This window comes from Chiloscyllium punctatum, chromosome 48 (assembly GCF_047496795.1).
Source record: "Chiloscyllium punctatum isolate Juve2018m chromosome 48, sChiPun1.3, whole genome shotgun sequence".
Classification (NCBI taxonomy): Eukaryota; Metazoa; Chordata; class Chondrichthyes; order Orectolobiformes; family Hemiscylliidae; genus Chiloscyllium; species Chiloscyllium punctatum.
In genome coordinates, this window is record NC_092786.1 from 52,666,862 (window position 1) to 52,685,995 (window position 19,134).

The following is a 19,134-nucleotide window of genomic DNA, read 5'->3' on the forward strand; positions in this document are numbered from 1 at the left end:
CAATCAGGGAACACCCAGCGCAGGGTCTCATTCATTGGCTGAGAGCGGGTCTCAGGTGAAGGCCTTATGCCCCGTGACCTGCTGTGCTTCTCCAGCGCCACACTCTCTGCAGACCTCACTGTCTCCTCAGGTACATCAACAGTGAGGGCCATAGCGGCCAATCACAGGGAGCGGTATTGAGGGGTAACCAATCAGCAGGCACCAGCTGTGGCACCGTGGCCAATCAGCGGGCGATACCCCGGAGGGACCAATCGGCGATCGGGGAGCCATGAGCCAATGAGCGGGCGGGCCCTGTCACGCACGTGGCCGGAGCCGGCTCGGGTGGAGCGGCGGGATCTGCGCGAGTCACGGGGCCCGGCACCGGCTTTCGGCGGGATCTGGGGCCTGCGATCCGCCAGCTCACGCCTCTGCCTCTCCTCACGGTTCAGCATTCGAGCCCGTGCCCCGGGAGACCGGGTAAGGCCCGGGGAGGAAAGACCGAGGCCCGGTCCCCGGAGAGAGTTAATGGGGGGGGGGGGCCCTGATCAAAGATCAGCAACAGACGGGGGTTGGGGAGAAGTAAAGTATTTCCTGGAGAACACAGTCTGGGAATGAGGGACAGACCCTTCAGGAGGAGGGAGGCAGGCACGTGGCCGTAGGGTAAACCCACATGTTGGGAAGCAGTGCCCCATCCAGGGGGTGGTAGAGGTTTGGAAATCTTCCATCAACGGCATTGGGTGCAGCATCAGGTTTTAACTTAAAATATGAGACGACTTTTTTATTCCCAGAAGGGATTTAAGGGACATGGGCTTTAGGCAGCTCCAAGGATTCAGATCTTATTAAATCATGGAAGAGGCTGAATACATTCCTGCTGGTCAGTGTAGAAGGAACATTGCACTGTGGGAGGGTCAGCGCTGAGGGAGAGGGCAGTGTCAGGGTCAGCGCTGAGGGAGAGGGCAGTGTCAGGGTCAACGCTGAGGGAGAGGGCAGTGTCAGGGTCAGCGCTGAGGGAGAGGGCAGTGTCAGGGTCAGCGCTGAGGGAGAGGGCAGTGTCAGGGTCAGCGCTGAGGGAGAGGGCAGTGTCAGATGTCAGCGCTGAGGGAGAGGGCAGTGTCAGGGTCAGCGCTGAGGGAGAGGGCAGTGTCAGGGTCAACGCTGAGGGAGAGGGCAGTGTCAGGGTCAGCGCTGAGGGAGAGGGCAGTGTCAGGGTCAGCGCTGAGGGAGAGGGCAGTGTCAGGGTCAACGCTGAGGGAGAGGGCAGTGTCAGGGTCAGCGCTGAGGGAGAGGGCAGTGTCAGGGTCAGCGCTGAGGGAGAGGGCAGTGTCAGGGTCAGCGCTGAGGGAGAGGGCAGTGTCAGGGTCAGCGCTGAGGGAGAGGGCAGTGTCAGGGTCAGCGCTGAGGGAGAGGGCAGTGTCAGATGTCAGCGCTGAGGGAGAGGGCAGTGTCAGGGTCAACGCTGAGGGAGAGGGCAGTGTCAGGGTCAGCGCTGAGGGAGAGGGCAGTGTCAGGGTCAGCGCTGAGGGAGAGGGCAGTGTCAGGGTCAACGCTGAGGGAGAGGGCAGTGTCAGGGTCAGCGCTGAGGGAGAGGGCAGTGTTGTCAGGGTCAGGGCTGAGGGAGAGGGCAGTGTCAGGGTCAGGGCTGAGGGAGAGGGCAGTGTTGTCAGGGTCAGGGCTGAGGGAGAGGGCAGTGTCAGGGTCAGCGCTGAGGGAGAGGGCACTGTCGGAGGATCAGCGCTGAGGGAGAGGGCAGTGTCAGGGTCAGCGCTGAGGGAGAGGGCAGTGTCAGGGTCAGGGCTGAGGGAGAGGGCAGTGTTGTCAGGGTCAGGGCTGAGGGAGAGGGCAGTGTCAGGGTCAGCGCTGAGGGAGAGGGCAGTGTCAGGGTCAGCGCTGAGGGAGAGGGCAGTGTCAGGGTCAACGCTGAGGGAGAGGGCAGTGTCAGGGTCAGGGCTGAGGGAGAGGGCAGTGTCAGGGTCAGGGCTGAGGGAGAGGGCACTGTCGGAGGATCAGCGCTGAGGGAGAGGGCAGTGTCGGAGGATCAGCGCTGAGGGAGAGGGCAGTGTCGGAGGATCAGCGCTGAGGGAGAGGGCAGTGTCGGAGGATCAGCGCTGAGGGAGAGGGCAGTGTCGGAGGGTCAGCGCTGAGGGAGAGGGCAGTGTCGGAGGGTCAGCGGTGAGGGAGAGGGCACTGTCGGAGGGCCAGTGCTGAGGGAGTGGGCACGGTCAGGGTCAGCATCGAGGGAGCGGGCACTGTCAGGGTCAGCGCTGAGGGAGCGGGCACTGTCGGAGGGTCAGTGCAGAGGGAGCAAGCACCGTCGGAGTGTCAGCGCCAATGGAGAGGACACTGTCAAAGGGTCAGCGCCGAGGAAGCAGGCACTGTCGGAGGGTCAGCACTGAGGGAGAGGGCACTGTCGGAGAGTCAGCGCCGAGGGAGCGAGCACTGTCGGAGGGTCAAGACTGCGGGAGCGGTCACTTTCGGAGGGTCAGCGCTGAGGGAGCACCGCACTGTGTTGTGAATTTCTAAAAATATAGTATATGAGTGTAAGCCCCTCCTGCATAGTAATCACTGGAAGAAATGACTATTTAATGGTTTTGGCTGTCTTGGTTGAGGGGTAATAAGTTGTGTGTCTGTTTCTGTTTTCTGCTCTTAAATAATGCAACATGATCTTTTCATCTGAAAAGGCATTGGGGGAGGGAAATGAGGTATTTCTGACTACATAGCTCTCTCACTGATGTGTCAGTGTGGACTATGTGCTGAAATCCACAAATGAAGCCTGAGATTCTTGACTGATAACAATGTGAAAGTGTCAGCAATAAATTAGTGAACTCCAGATCGCTATCTGGTAGAGTGTGATGATGAAGAATATTTAGTTTGCCAGTGTTAAGATTCTTTAATATGCACTGACCATTTCCTTCCAAAACCAGGGGAACTTATTATTACTAGGACTCTCCCCTTGATTAAAAGGACTTATGTTGATTTTGCAGATTCCAAGAAGCCTCCATTTGGACTCTGATTAAAGGATGCCAAGTATAGCTAGCATGCGTGTAGACTCCGCCATCCCCTCTTCTGAAGGCTCAGATTTTAGACTGCTCCCTGGGTCTTGCAGGTTGAACCAGTTCAGCTGCTGCTCGCCTATGGCTTCGAGCCTCAATAGCCAGACCAAGCGGAAGAAGAAGCTCAGCCGAAGGCATGCACGCTTCCTGGAGAGAAAAGCTTTCCTGGAGAAGGAAGGGATCCTCAAAGGTCGGATGAAAAGGAAGCGACGACCTTTGGACCAAACAAGCTGTCCGACCACCTGTAATCCAAACCACACGCTTCAGTCTGGAGACACCAAGCGACCAAGTGGTTCTGATGTGAATGAAAATCACTACCATCTGATTGGTGCTTCCAATCTGTGGCCTGAAGCTGAAAGGAGAGATGTTCACTCTACTTGCTCTTCAAAGTGCATAGACCCGAGCAGTAAAACGTGTCCTGTAGAAAGGACTAACCTGCTAAATCCTGAGGACCCTTATAGTTTGCCGCAAGCTGCACTCCCATGCCAGACAAGCTCATCACCCATCTGCTGTAATCCTGCCAAGTATGTGGCAATCGACTGCGAGATGGTTGGAACAGGCCCCTATGGGCGTGTTAATGAAATGGCTAGGTGTAGCATCGTGAACTATCAGGGCCAAGTCATCTATGACAAGTATGTGAAGCCCAAAGAACCTATCACCGATTACCGGACCCGCTGGAGTGGCATTCGAAAACACGATATGGCAAATGCAATTGAGTTTGATGTTGCTCAGAGGGAGGTGGGTATATTAACCATCTTGAATGTTGTATTCACTTAATACCTATTATCCCCAAGTCTGGAATTAATGGGTTCATCGGTCATTACCCCTGGGCTGACATCCCTGATGTAGTGCTGAAAGAGGTCCTGCCTTTCAAATGACACATTACACTGAGACCCTGTCTGGTTTTATGGGAAGAGGGCATGTGCAAAGGATCTCAGCACACTACTTTGCAGAAGAGGTGGTGTGTCTTGAACCATTTTTTGACCAACTTGACCACAATTTTTATCCCTTGACTAGAATTATTGTGCAAGATTATCCACTCATTGTCATGTTGTTTGCAGGCTCTGACTATAAATTGTCGGGTCTGCAGACCTGCAGTTTCCTGGGGCATGTGATCAAAGCTGAAGTAGTGAGCAGTGATCACAGAACTGCTCTTGCTCACCCTGTGTTTTTTCCCTAATGTGTAATCACTGTCCTGGCCACGATGGGCAATTCCAGCAGTGGGAAGTAGACATATCCATTTCACTGATATCTGGAAGTAAATACCAGTCTCAAAAGTATTATTTGAACAATCTGTACATGCTGTATTTTTTGTGTTTATGTAGTTATCGTTTTTAACTGTAGATATTGTGGGGTAGGAGGAATGGATTAAATGTTTGAAAAACATTTGAGAATTAGAATTTCCCATGGATTCTGAAAGATGATTTAAATTTGAATAATCTGCAAGAAGTACTGTTGGGTTCTACCTTACCTGATGTAATTGAAGTTATTGTCAAAATATGACATAAAAACAAAGAAGTTGTAAAAACTGACCAGCTGAGGCAGCATCCACGAGGAGAGAGCAAGAAACAGATTTAATGTTTCAATAAGGTAGACTGTAGAATTTACAGTTTGGTAACCATTTTAGACTAACCAGTAAACATGCTCCCTTATGACTAACCAGCAATCCTCAAACTGCAGAGACATCGCTCCCATAAATCTTGTCTCATTAAAAATTATATTTGGTATCAGTACAACCTTAATACTGCAAGCTTAGAGGCTTTGCGTTTGAGTCATTTTTGTGACTTCCCTCATAAGTGAGACGGAGATTGGAGTATAACTCCAGTGAAGGATAAGGACATAATTAGGTCTGGGCCTTTTTTAGACAACACGAGGTTTGGAAGAGAGCTTCTTCAAGGAGCGCATCCTTGCAAGAGGATTCGCAGTAGGTTAAAATCTTCTAGGAGAAAGTGAGGACTGCAGATGCTGGAGATCAGAGCTGAAAATGTGTTGCTGGAAAAGCGCAGCAGGTCAGGCAGCATCCAAGGAACAGGAGAATCGACGTTTAGGGCATGAGCCTGAAGATCTCGACGTTTCTGAAGAAAGGCTCATGCCCGAAACGTCGATTCTCCTGCTCCTTGGATGCTGCCTGACCTGCTGCGCTTTTCCAGCAACACATTTTCAGCTCTGATCTCCAGCATCTGCAGTCCTCACTTTCTCCTAACACGAGGTTTGCCCAGGTCTGAAGATTGTGGTTGAAAGTTAGTGCCACACAAACACATCTGCATGGGTACAAGTTAAAAGTAAATTCATTCTCATCGATGTCACTCAAAATATTCTCCATCTCTTGCTTCTCTTGGGAAGATCAACCTCCACATTGATCTGCTGTTATTTCTACAATGAAAGGACTCCTATAGTGTTATTAGATAGTGAAGTCCAGGCTTTTTCACCCAGTGACAATGCTGGAATAGCTGTTTTGTGTCCAAAACACTTAAGGGACCTGACGGGGTAGAAGTGGAGAGGTTGTTACCCCATATGAGAGAGTACAGGACCAGAGTGTATAATCACTGAGTAAGGGCCCATCCATTTAGGACCAATCAGGAGGAATTTCTTCCAAGGGTAGTGAATCAAGTGTTATGGGGGAAAAGGCAGGAAAGCAGAGTTGAGGATTATCAGATCTGCCATAATTTCATTGGAACAGACTACATTGGGGAGACTGGGCGCCTCCTAGCAGAGCGCTTTAGGGAACATCTCCGAGACACCCGCACCAATCAACCAAACCGCCCCGTGGCCCAACATTTCAACTCCCCCTCCCACTCTGCCGAGGACATGGAGGTCCTGGGCCTCCTTCACCGTCGCTCCCTCACCACCAGATGCCTGGAGGAAGAACGCCTCATCTTCCGCCTCTGAACACTTCAACCCCAGGGCATCAATGTGGACTTCAACAGCTTCCTCATTTCCCCTTCCCCACCTCATCCTAGTTTCAAACTTCCAGCTCAGCACTATCTCCTGGACTTGTCCGACCTGCCTATCTTCTTTTCCACCTATCCACTCCACCCTCTCCTCCTTGACCTATCACCTTCATCTCCTCCCCCACTCACCCATTGTACTCTATGCTACTCTCTCCCCACCCCCACCCTCCTCTAGCTTATCTCTCCACACTTCAGGCTCACTGCCTTTATTCCTGATGAAGGGCTTTTGCCTGAAACGTCGATTTCGCTGCTCGTTGGATGCTATCTGAACTGCTGTGCTCTTCCAGCACCACTAATCTAGTATTTGGTTTTCAGCATCTGCAGTCATTGTTTTTACCTAGTTGGGTTGAGTGGCCTACTTCCTGTCCTGGGTCATGAGATCCAAATTAGGTTGATGCAGATTAGGGGTGGAATGCAGACTGGGGTTAACAATTCCAAAAGTTAATTAACATGTTAAATTTTTGCTTCAATTTAGATTTTGAAGATATTGAAGGGGAAAATTGTGGTGGGCCATGCATTGCACAATGACTTTAAAGCACTGAAATATTTTCATCCAAAATCTCTGGTAAGGGACACGTGTAAAATCCCATTGTTGAAGAGGAAGGTTGGTTTTCCTGAAAGAGAATCCGTTTCCCTGAAGAATCTGGCAAAGCTACTTTTGGGTAAAAGCATCCAGGTGAGTATGTGAACTGACTATTCTTTTACTCTGGGAGTTCAGTTGCAGAAAGTGGGAGTACAAAGTGCAGCAGAGCTGGAACACACGAAACATCCAGGTGGCGGTAAACCTTGGGCTCTTTTCTACCTCACCGCTGTTTTTCTGCAATATTTCCATATCCTTTGGTGTCTTGGAAGTTTATATTGATTTGACTTGCTGTACTTAATGACTGTAACTGAATTTCTCCACTGCCTTTGGGGTAGAAAATTCTAAAGATGCACCGCCCCCGAGTGGCGAAATTCTTCCTGCTTGTATCCTAAGTTACCTGCCTCTTCTGAAACAGCCCTTGTTCTAGATCCCTACAACATCCTTACCAGCATCTACCCTGTCAAACCTTGTAAGAATTTTGTATGATTTAGTTAGATCACGTCTCATTCTTCTAACCTCTAAGGAATACAGGCCCAGTCTTCCTAATCTCTCCTTGGACAATTCCAAGTGTGAACCTTGCACACTATGTGATGAGTAACCCTTCCTTAATTAAGGAGACCAAAACCCCAGGTATGATCTTGTCAAGACTCAACAAAAACGTTACATTTAGATTGTGCTTGTAAAATCTTAGTATGCTCTCCTCAGTGGATTATTGTTGAAGTGCAGCTGGGTAAATGTAATTTCCAGACGGTACTTCCACCTCAACTAGAGAAGGTTTCATTCTAACTTCTCATCTCTTTTTCTCTCGCAAACCCGTGAATAAAATTCAGTCACCTCCAACATGGATTATCTCTCTGCTACTGTACTGAAATTTTGCCTTGGTTTTGCATTCTAATCCTAGAGTGGGGCTTCAACACACATTACAGGCTCAGAGATTAGTGTTACTAATAGACCACATGGGGAACTTACTGGTTCGACATAACGTGTAACGTTCCCTCTAAGCTGCACGCACACACAGCAGTTGCAAAGTTCCACAATATCCAATTGCATTGACTTGGGCTCAGGAGGTTGCTGCCATGCACAGACTTCTGAAGCCTGTACAGCAAGAAAGAAAACTAGAGGGTATGTTGATAATGTGTGTGCATTTTTGCCCTCCATTGAGAGTTCTGCTTCATTCACCCATGAATGTTCCTGTTTTCATCTACACCTTGTTGACAAATAGCTGCCTCCATGAAACAAATCTGCTTCTTCAAAGTGTTTCTGCAGGATGTTTGCCTGATACCGGGCAATTTTGCAAACAGCGTTTCACTTTCTTATCAAAATAAAACCTGTGTGTCAGGCAAGAAGGCCTCTCCGACCTGGCGCTGGCATCTGTAGAGTGTGGGTGACTGGTGTGATCAGTATAAGATTTTATTGTGGTACTGTTGAAGTGCCTGTTGCCACTTGTCAAACCTAATGTATGTGAACTGAGCACTTGGATAAGGTAATGTATGTTGTTGGTTTTGTTTGCACTTGTAGATCTATGCGCCATCAATTGGCACTTTAGGGGCAGAGGTGGGTCTTTTAGGAGGAATGAAGTTGGGGAAATAATTTTTTCCTTAAATTGCTGTCATTTGTTCTTGTTGTGGCAGGTTGGTCACGATGGGCACTGTTCTGTGGAGGATGCCTGCACCTCAATGGAGTTGTATCAACGAGTGGAGAGTCAGTGGGAACAAAAACTGTGCGATCAGTTGTCGGTAGCAAATGAACAAGTGGCTTCTGAAACAAACTTTGAAATCAGTCAATACATGGATGACCAATATTGGCCCACTGATCTTCACCAGAACAGTAAATGGTCTGAGCATACATACATTCCTCAGCTTTCGCAATCACCAGCAAAGTTGAAGACTCTTGCAGCAGTCTAAACACTTGAGGTCATGGGTGCCATCTCTTGGTTTCATTGTTCTCAGGTCTTTGCAGCTACTAGCCAATGCCACACATGGTTAGCTCTCCCTCACCCTGGTGATCTTTACCAATGCAGTTGATCAAATGCGGTTGCTAATGGTCACAAATGGAGATCCACTGATTCAGCCTATGTCTGGAGTTCTTTATAAGATCTTTTTGTAATGTGTGGCTCAATACAATGCAAAATGGTGTGGTTCACAACCTGAGGTGTCTGAACACAAAGGAGCATGGATGTTGCATTGTGTCTTGTTCTTCCATACGTGCGACCTATATAAAAATTCAGATGTGGAACAGTCCCAATGCTGTAAATGGCGGGGGACTATAAAATTGTTCTAAGATAACAGGATGCTGAATGTTGTCCTGAAATAATTCCTGAGGCCAATAATCGGGGCTCAGTTGAGGAGTCCTGCATTTTGTAGCCTCACTTTACCCCACCCAATCAGGCCACTGCTGCTAATTATTTTACACTTGTCTTGTTGTTTAATTTGTATATAAGTTTATGACTTAGAGGTGCCGGTGTTGGAAAGGGGTGTACAAAGTTAAAAATCACACAACACCAGGTTATAGTCCAACAGGTTTAATTGGAAGACGCTCCTTCATCGGGTGGTAGGTCGTCAGGTCTATCACCTGATGAAGGAGCGTCGCTCCGAAAGCTAGTGTGCTTCCAATTAAACCTGTTGGACTATAACCTGGTGTAGTGTGATTTTTAACTTTATATAAGTTTAAGCCTCGTTTATTTCCCCAGAATGATACCTTATTTACCACTTAATGTATGTCTTCTAAACTCCTCCTTCACCAGGGCATTATTCTCCACTCTGTCTGTTTTGAAGGGAATTGCAGGTTAAATGGAGCAGAATGTTTGCCCCTCCCCCGTGACATCAGTGGGGCAGTGGTTTGTGGGTATCATTCCCCATTGATGATCTCATATGAGAGGAGTTCTATACAAAATGTCTACTTCGAGGCTGTCTTACCGGTATAATTCAGACCAGCAAAGCATGATGCAGAAAGCAGTAAGTGTACAGGACCAGTCACTTCAGTAAATGGTAAATTAACACACAATGGGTAAAGATCTGCTAGTTTTGAGAGGGAGTGGAGATAGGCTTTGCATGGTACGTTTTTTGTAATTGAACTTTAATGCCACTGTTTTGTCGATTAATGATGGACATTTCAGTCAACTAGAAACTGCTTGGCTCATTATTAGCTCATCACTGGAGTTCTAGAATCCCAGTTTCTCCATTTTGTTCTTTTGAACTTTTCCCTTGAATTTAATTTCCCCTCAACTGTCAACAGGTTCACAGGCATATGTATTCCACGTTCTAGTTTTGCTGTCTCATTTCTGTGGCTGCAAAGGGTTTCAAATATGTGAAAACGAACACAAATAATAACACTAAGAATCTACGGAAGTATTCTACTTAAAAACTTGTGGTCTGAAAACTTTGGTGTGAAAAGTTGCAGCCTTGAGTTCCTGCTGTGTAAACATTCCTAGTTTTTGGGGTCAGATGTTGTGTGTGAAGACTCTTGCTTGGGTGGGGGGAGGGGAGAGGTGTGGGGTGTAGAAATGGAAAAGTATGAAGGCCTACACAGACCCACTTTTGTTTCTTGTGCCATTCCATTTATTGTGACACACCTTATTGAGAAAGTCACGTGCGCTCAGAGGCAGCTCTTCAGCTGAGGCCTGATTTCCTCAGATGAATGTTAAATATCCCATTGCAGTATTTGAAGAACAATAGGTGAGGGGTGGGTGGGGTTTCACCCACTACCTTGATTTAATCTTGTGGTGGGGAAGGAAAGATACTTGGAGCAGTGGGGGAATATGGGGGAGAGGGGAAACACATTAATTTACTGGCATTTTGTCACATAGCTTCTTCCTGTGCTCAAAAGTGCTTGCCGCTACACCGCCATTGGTTATCAAAATAACTACCTGAATGTAAAGAGTTTTAAAGTATTGCTGAGAGATGTGATAATGCAGAGCTTCCTTTGGGATGACTATGATGCATCAAGTAGCACTGTTAGCTTTCTGTCATGTGAATGTGGGCAAAGTCCTGTCCCAGCGATTTCACGGTTCTATGATGCTACATTCCTTTGGTGCCCTGGCTAATACTATATATGTAGTACATAACCATCATCTACAAACAAATGATCTGGTCATTATCACATTGCTGATGGTACTAGATTAGATTAGATTACTTTCGGAAACTAGTTGGCATACTTCCTCCATTACAGCATTTTAAAACTGCATCATTGGTTGTGAAGCATTTTGGGACCTGCTGAGTTATGAAATCCACTATTGAAATAATTTTTTTTTTAAACATTCAACTTAATTGTAGTGTAGTCTGCTCTTTATTTTTTTCATAGGTTGTTTCTTTAGGTTGAAGACTTACAAAACCAGTTTAGAACTTACTCCAAACAATTAATATCAGCTTATTATCCAGGAGGATGAAGCTAACACCATGCCTGGCTGTAGCTGTGTGATTTGATTTCTAAGAATTTCTAGCACTCATCTACGGTGGTTTGCATGCCTTATTGGTTGCTCTGATAGCTCCACAAATTCTCATGTGTTTTTTGCAGCTTACTGCATCATGGTGCAAGCTTTTTTTTGGTGTGTTCTGTTGGTTTCATTGGTAATCTCTGTGCAGCATTGCGCCAAATTCTGACATGCTAATACTAGATTAGGAAGTGCATTGGAATCAACAAACCAGTGTTATCATTCCCTTTTGGTGCTTATTTGACTATTCACCATGTCGACCCTGCCTGACCTGCCCCCAAGAAAACAATGGTGAAGTTTTCCACTGTTGAGTACTTCAGCAGTAACTTCCCACATTTATGAAGGCGGCACTTGTGTGAGATTGCAGGACTCCAGCATCCTATACTCGATTGAGTTGGTGACTTCCGAGCTGGGACGTAAACTCAATTGGAAGTGTTCATAGTTGCCTTTCATGAATAATTGAACATTAATGATAAAGAAGGCCCCTGGCTCACCCAGAAGGGAGCAGGCACTGTCCATTATTCCATTTAACAGGATTTTGTTTCATGTGATTAATTTGTTATTCGTCATAGCAATTCATTACAACTTGATCACTCTGTGACAAGAGAATTCCTGACTTAAGTCCAAATGTTTATGGTTCACTACTTGCAACTTGTTCATCCCGTGATTGGAAAGCTGAAACATTTGGTTTGTTTTGGAAGAATCTGTCATGTGGCTGTTGGACAATAAATTATTTTCAAACAATTGGTCATTCTCTTTCTTATCCTGTCAGATATTTGGATTTTAATTGCATATCATCTTTCTTACACCTGCCTCATCTCTGGATTTTCATTAGAACTTTGAAGACCAGGGCCATACTCGCTGGTACAGCTATGCTATATGGGAAGAAAGGTGTAACTTGTGGGTCTTAATTTGAGGTTAATAGTAGTACAAAACAAACCTTCCAGAAGAATAACTAGTTTATCAAAGGAAACTTATTGTATTCACAGTGAGTGAGTTTGTTATTGAGTGACCTAGTTGTCTTTTGTCTACACCAGAGCTGACATAGGTCTTGAATATCAGTGTGTCCTGTTACTCTTGATTTGGAGACTATAGCAATTCCTGCTACCTTAGCTTGGGGCTAATTGGTTATGCCAAGGAGTTGGAGGCAATGAGGGAAGTGCAAGTATTAACCATGTGGAACAGGCAGTGATAAACTGCTTGATGTCGAACTGAGCTGGGAGACTGGTGATTGAAGTATAGTCAGATTGGGTAGAACTGTGCTGATTAATGAGTTTAGACTCTTGCACCCCCAGAATCAATGGAACTGGAGCAGGATCTCCATTTGATTTCATGGCACATCAACCCAGCCACCTCAGACTGTTATGTTGATTTTAGAAGTTAAGAATTTCTTTGAAACTGTTAAGAGGTTGTTGGTTCTACAAGTGTCAACTCCACCCATCTGAGCTCTTCATCTTTCTGTTGGGATCTACCTGAAAAGCATGTTCTCATCAGTGATACCAATGTCAGTCATTTTCCTGAGTGGAGTTGAATCATACCAATGCTGGAAAACACATTCCAATTGAATATCAGATAATGTACATTCAAGCGCTGCATAGTTACGCACCATTCTTTAGCAAGGCCCAAATTTGTTGCCCGTCCCTAATTGCCTTTGAACTGAGTGACTTGCTTGGCCTTTTTAAATAGGAACTTTAGTCAATCGCATTTCTATGAGTCTGGACTCTGATGTAGACCATGCTGCATTAGAACAGCAGCTTTCCTTCTCTAAAGCAGATTAGACAACTAGAAGGTTTTTCGTGACAATGATAGTTTCCGAAATAGTGACACAAAACAAATTTTCAGATTTGAAATTCCACCAGCTATCACAGTGGGATTTCAACTTGTATCCCCAGAGGATTTGCCTCAACCTCTGGTTTACTAGTCCTTTGATGTTACACTAGATCTCTACCAGTAAGGGTCAGTACTTTATTACTGCTTTTTATCACTGTGACCCAATTTCAAGCTTGAAAACTTTCACGACCCCTTGATGAGGGAGGGGGCAAAGACCTATTAGAGCAGGCAGATGGTGAACGTTGGCCATTTTTGTCTTGAAGATCATCAAAATGTGCAGCTTGCAAACCTCACTTTGGAGAATCCTCATGTATGCGCTTGCCAGTTAGGAACTGGATTAAAACTCCAAATTAATTTCATCATCATACACACAACCAATGAAAAGGAAACCTTTGAGGCAAGTGAGTTCAGATTAGACTTGATTTTAAATCTTAGAAGTGAAATTCAGCTCCAGAACATAGGAATGCAAGTAGCCATTAAACTGTTGAACCTGATCCACCACCACTTAGTAAATTACACTCGATCCTTGCATTATTTATTCATCTCCATTTTGCTTGATTATCTTATCTGATACAATTCTATTATAGAGTCATAGAGAGGTACAGCACGGAAACAGACCCTTCGCTCCAACTGGTCCATGCCAACCAGATATCCAAACCTAGTCCCATTTGCCAGCACTTACCCATATCCCTCTAAACCTTACCTGTTCACATCCCACCCAGATGCCTTTCAAATGCTGTAACTACCAGCTTCCACCACTTCCTCTGGCACCTCATTCCATACACGTACCTTTGAAAGTGTTTCCTGATTCCTAAATGGCCTGGATATGATTTTAAGATCCTATTACCTTGTTCAGGGTTCCCCCACTAAATAAGGTACATTTCTCTTGATATACCTCCTGTGCCCTCCCAAATATGTTAATCTAATTTAAACGCTTACATCGATTGCTTCACAATTCTCAATGTATTGAACTGTGCAGCCACCCCTGTCCCAACTCTCAAATGCTGATGGGTTTTTGGTAATTTCTCATTGTCGAATGGTTAGAATAGTGGATAAACAATCCAAGCATTGAAATGTTCAAACCCCATTGTGATGCTAGAATTAGGTAAATTTGATAGTTTGTGGGTAACACAGAAAGAGTGATTGTGGAGGCTACTGTATTGTTCATGGTGATTGGTTGATAATTTGTATTAAACCAGAGTTCAGAAGAGGAAATCTTCATTCTGGAGGATGTCGGATCACATTCAGTATTGACCGGTACAACAAGATACATGGCAGTAATGGTATTCAGCATCAGACAGGCTGCTTCACAGTCGGTACTGATAGTACCAGTCTGAATGATTCAGTCCTGTCAAAAACTGGTACCATTCCAATAAATGTCAGCCCCACAGAGTGGTGGCTGTGTGGAATGCTCTGCCTCAGAGGGCAGTGGAGGCTCAGTCTCTGGATTCATTTAAGAAAGAGTTGGATAGAGCTCTCGAGGATAGTGGAATCAAGGGTTATGGAGATAAGGCAGAACAGGATACTGATCAAGGATGATCAGCCATGATCATATTGGATAGTGGTGCAGATTCGAAGGGCAGAATAGTCTACTCCTGCACCTATTGTCATTGGCCTTGTACTTTCAATCTATTGAGTACAATTTGTACAGATAATAAATGGAGATACATTCTGACCTTTTCATATTTGCTTAGCTCAGAGTTGAAGATCCTTGTTTGGCTCCACTCTCAACTCAATGTCACCATGACACCCCCACATGATCTTCTCATTCATCTCCAACTCCACCTCTCCTTGACCATCAAAACTATAATCCATACATCCACCTGCAACATGCCTAAAGGGATAGACAGGGCCGATACAGGTAAGACATTTCCCCTGGTTGGGGAGTCTAGAACTATGGGCCACAATTTCAAAATAAGGGGAAATCACGTGGAACCAGGATGAGGAGAATTCTTTTTGTTCAGAGGATTGTGAATCTTGAGTCCTCTACACAAGAAATCAGTGAAAGCTTCGTCTTTGATTAAGTTTAAAATAAAGATTAATAGATTTCTAAATACCAGTGCTTTTAAAAAGATACGGAGATAGTGTGGGGAGGAAAACATTAAAGTGCAGGATGAGCCATTATGGTATTGAGTGGCTGAGCAGGATGGACAGGCAAATTACTTAACTCCTGCTTCTATGATAAAGATCTAGAATGCATTGCCTGTGAGTGTGATGGAGTAAGATTCAAATAATACATTCAAAAGAGAGTTAGACTGTAATCTGAAAAGGAAGAATGTAGAGGGTAACAGAGAGGAGGTAGGGGAATGGCATAAAGTGAATGCTTGTTAGAGAGCCAGTGTACACAAGATGGGCCAAATGGCCTCCTGCACCATAATGATTCTGTGATCACACCGTAACCAAACCCTCTGTCTCTCCTGCTTGTTTCATTATTTTTGTTTACATTCATAGTTTGACCAGTTCTACACCTGTATAGTATCATAAGTAACTCATGGCAAACATTATATGCATTATAATAAAATTGCAATTAGAAATGTTGATCATCCAAACGTTGATTGTCTATTCTGCAGCAATCACGTTTATGTAGGGCTGGAACATGGAGTAAATGTTTTAGATTGCTCAGAGGCTAAAATTGAAAGAATGGGTCACACATAGAACAAACATTGTGAACAAAAGTGTTATTTCTTCACACAGTTTACTCTTAAATCAAGTTTGCATGTTCATAACCTCAGAAGCAACTGCCTGATCCATAGATTAGAATCAGAATTACATGTTTGACCTCCTTGCCTGCTGCAGTATGGTCAAAACTATATATCTGGTTTATCAACCTACTGCAATCTTTCTACCTTTGCATTACAGTAACTTCTGTGAGAACCATTGAGTTACTTGGACAAGAAACAATCAGCTCAGTAATACATCAAGCATGTTTCTTTAGAATGAGATGTTATACTTGAAGTGATTATAATGTGGTCAGCCAGGTGGACCTGATAGAATATGATTTGCCTGATTGCCGGATTGTTGTCAGGGCCCAGAGCCTTTGCAGTATCCAGTGCCTCCACCGTTTCGTGATTTTACATGGAGTGAATCGAATTGGCTGAAGTCTGGTATCTGTAATGCTGGGACCACTGGAGGAGACTGAGATGGATCATCCACTTGGCACTTCTGGCTGAAGATTGCTGTGAATGCTTTAGCCTTATCTTTTGCACTGGTGTGCTGGGTTCTTCCATCATTGAGGAGGGGGGTATTTGTGGACCGTCCTCTTCCAGTGAGTTGTTCAATTGTCCACCACTATTTACGACTGGATGCAGCAGGACTGCAGAGCTCAGATCTGTCTACCAGTTGCTGCTTAGTAGCCCTGTTTGGCATGCAAGTAGTCCTGTTTGGTGACTTCACCAGGTTGACACCTCATCTTCTGGTGTGCCTGGTGCTGCTTCTGGCATGGCCTGCTGCACTCTCCATTGACCAGGGTTGATCCCCTGGCTTAATGGTAATGGTTGAGTGGGGGATATGTCGGGCCAGGAGGCCACAGATTGTGTTGGAGTACAATTCTGCTGCTGTTGATGGCCCACAGTGCCTCATGGATGTCCAGTCTTGAGTTGCTAGATCTGTTTGAAGTCTGCCCTATTTAGCACGGTGATAGTGCCACACAATGGGAGGGTAGTCTGAATGTGAAGGTGGGACTTCATCTCCACAAAGACTGATCAGTGGTCGCTCTTACCAATACTGTCATGGACATTTGCATCTGCAGCTGGAGATTGGTAAGAATGAGATCAAATATATTTTCCGTCTTGGTTCCCTCACCACCAGCTGCAAACCCAGGCTAGCAATTATGTCTTTCAGATCCTGACCAGCTCAATCTGTAGGACTGCCACTGAGCCACTCTTGGTGGTGGACATTGAATCCCCCAGCCAGAGTACATTTCATGCCTTTGCCATCCTCAGTGCTTCCTCCAAGTGTTGTCCAGCATGGAGGAGTACTGATTCATTAGGCAAGGGAGGACAGTACATGATGATCAGCAGGAGGTTTCCTTACCCATGTTTAACGTGATGCCACAAGACTTCATGGGGTCAAGAGTCAATGTTGAGGACTCCCAGAGCAACTCCCTCCTGAATGTATCCCACTGTGCCGCCATCTCTGCTGGGTCTGTCCTACCAGTGCGACAGAACATATCAGAGATGGTGATGGTGGTACCTGAGACATTTTCTGTCAGGTATGATTCCATGACTCTGATAGTGCCAATTTTGGAACTAGCCCCTAGATGTTAGTGAGGAGGACTTTGCAGGGTTGACAGGACTGTTTCAGCTGTTGTCTTTTCCAGTGCCAAGCAAAGGTCACCACAGATACAGGCCAAACTCCACTAGGATCATGCAGGGGTGTCCAAAATGAAGATGTTGGTGAGAAGTTATGTCTGGCGGCCAGGATTGGATGTAGGCATAGCTGCATTTCTGGGGCAGTGCCCAGAGTTCCAACAAGGACAAAGATTATCGCAGTAGCTCCTCCATATTTGTGGGAATGGCCAAGTAAACCCTGGACTCAGTTACATGTCAACTATGCAGATCCTTTCATGGGCTCAATGTTCTTGATCATTGTGGATGCCCATGCAAAGTGGCTGGATGTACATAGAGTTCATTCACGAAACACGGGGATGACAATAGAAAAACTGCACATGTCCTTTGCAATACACGGGCTCCTGGAAGTGTTGGTCACAGATAATGGGTCACCATTTACCAGCAGGGAATTTGAGTATTTCCTAAAGTCAAATGGTATCCATCATATAAAGATGGCTCCATATCATCCACCATCCAATGGTCTGGAGGAAAGAACAGTCCAAACTTTGAAAGCAGGCTTAAAGAAACAGCCTACAGCTTCACTAGACACCAAACTGTCCCTGTTCCTGATTGATTATATGACAACCCTTCACACAACTATAGGGACAGCTCCCGCAGTGTTGTGAATGGGGCGAAGACTCCGCACCAAGTTAAATCTTATCTTTCCAAACCTGGGATGGGGAGAGGGTGAAACAGCATCAAGACCACCATGGCCCAACACAAGATCTGTCCAAGTAAGAGAGACAGTATACTTCAAGGGATGAGGTTTGGTGCCAAAACCAGGGCGTGGTCGCTGCAGGGTCAGGTACAATGTTCGGGTCGGTGAGGCAGTCCTGAACAAGCATGTGGACTACATAAAAGCTGCAAACTCACAAATGAGGTAGAATCCAAACATTACCAGGCCTGTCAGAACAGCCAAAAAGGCTCTCACTTAGACAGATCTTGTGTTGGGCCATGGTGGTCTTGATGCTGTTTCACCCTCCCACACCCCCTCACCCCAAGTCCGGGAAGAAAAGATTTAACTTGGTGCGGAGTCTTCTCCCCATTCATGCGGTCTCCCCTTCCATCTGGTGTTGAAGAAAACTTGCAGTCCAAGATGGACACAACGGATGTCGCAGCCTCACACCTTTACCATTTGAAGAAGAGGATGAATTTCTTTTGACACACTCCAGATGCAAGGGCCCGGTACACGCTGCCCGTTTCTGAGGATGAGATGGAGGAGCTGGACCCGGTGCAAAAATGCTCCAGGAGAAGCTACAAGAAAAAAATACGCCTGGGTCCCAGACTTAGAGAAGCAGGGATGTAGCGATTGTAACGAGATCAGCCAAGTGGACCTCAGAGAATATGAGTTTCCTGATTGGTTCAATGAGGGAGCCCTGGCTGACAGATATAAATACGAGTGTCAGAGGTTCTGTTCATTCTGCGAGCTGACTCTGAGGAAGCCAATCCAGTGTCAAGGACTCTGCACGAGTAAGTAAAGGGTGACTTGGTGACGAAATACTGGCCCCTGTACAGTTATTTCAATACCCTGTCTCCTCTGTCAGGTGAATGTAAAAAATTCCAATGGTACCGTATGGTTGAGTACTGGGAGTGTTACCCTGATTCAGTTTTCTATTAAAATTTTCAAATCGTAGTTTCCTTTTCCTGTCTTACCTGTGTTGGTTAATGCAAATACCAGGTTAATTCACTTGGTTCAGTACCAATGATGGATTAAAATTATCTGAAGTCATGGATATTTTTCACAAACCCCAAAGTACCATGTTTCTTAGATTTGAGAACATTTCTTTCACAGAGGTACAGCTTCAAAATACATTTGCCAACTGCATGATTTATCTTCTTACGATTATACATGTGATAACTGTGAAGGGAATTCCTGATGAAGGACTTTTGCCCAAAGCACGATTCTCCTGCTCCTCGGATGCTGCCTGACTTGCTGTGCTTTTCCAGCACCACTCTAATCTCCAGCCTCTGCAGTACCCACTTC

The 19,134-nt window shown here is 45.7% G+C and overlaps 1 protein-coding gene across 2 annotated transcripts; it reads left to right on the forward strand.

The window, feature by feature from the left end:
* The first annotated feature begins 301 nt into the window (after positions 1–301).
* On the forward strand, positions 302–11,736 carry LOC140469033 (apoptosis-enhancing nuclease-like). Of its 2 annotated transcripts, XM_072565227.1 has the most exons (4): positions 302–456; positions 2,961–3,767; positions 6,456–6,656; positions 8,195–11,736. In XM_072565227.1, the coding sequence occupies exons 2-4, from the start codon at positions 2,997–2,999 to the stop codon at positions 8,465–8,467; spliced, it is 1,245 nt and encodes a 414-aa protein (XP_072421328.1). In that variant the 5' UTR covers positions 302–456; positions 2,961–2,996; the 3' UTR covers positions 8,468–11,736. The 2 variants fall into 2 exon arrangements, with proteins under 2 accessions (XP_072421328.1, XP_072421329.1); XM_072565228.1 differs by lacking the exon at positions 6,456–6,656.
* The last annotated feature ends 7,398 nt before the right edge of the window (positions 11,737–19,134 follow it).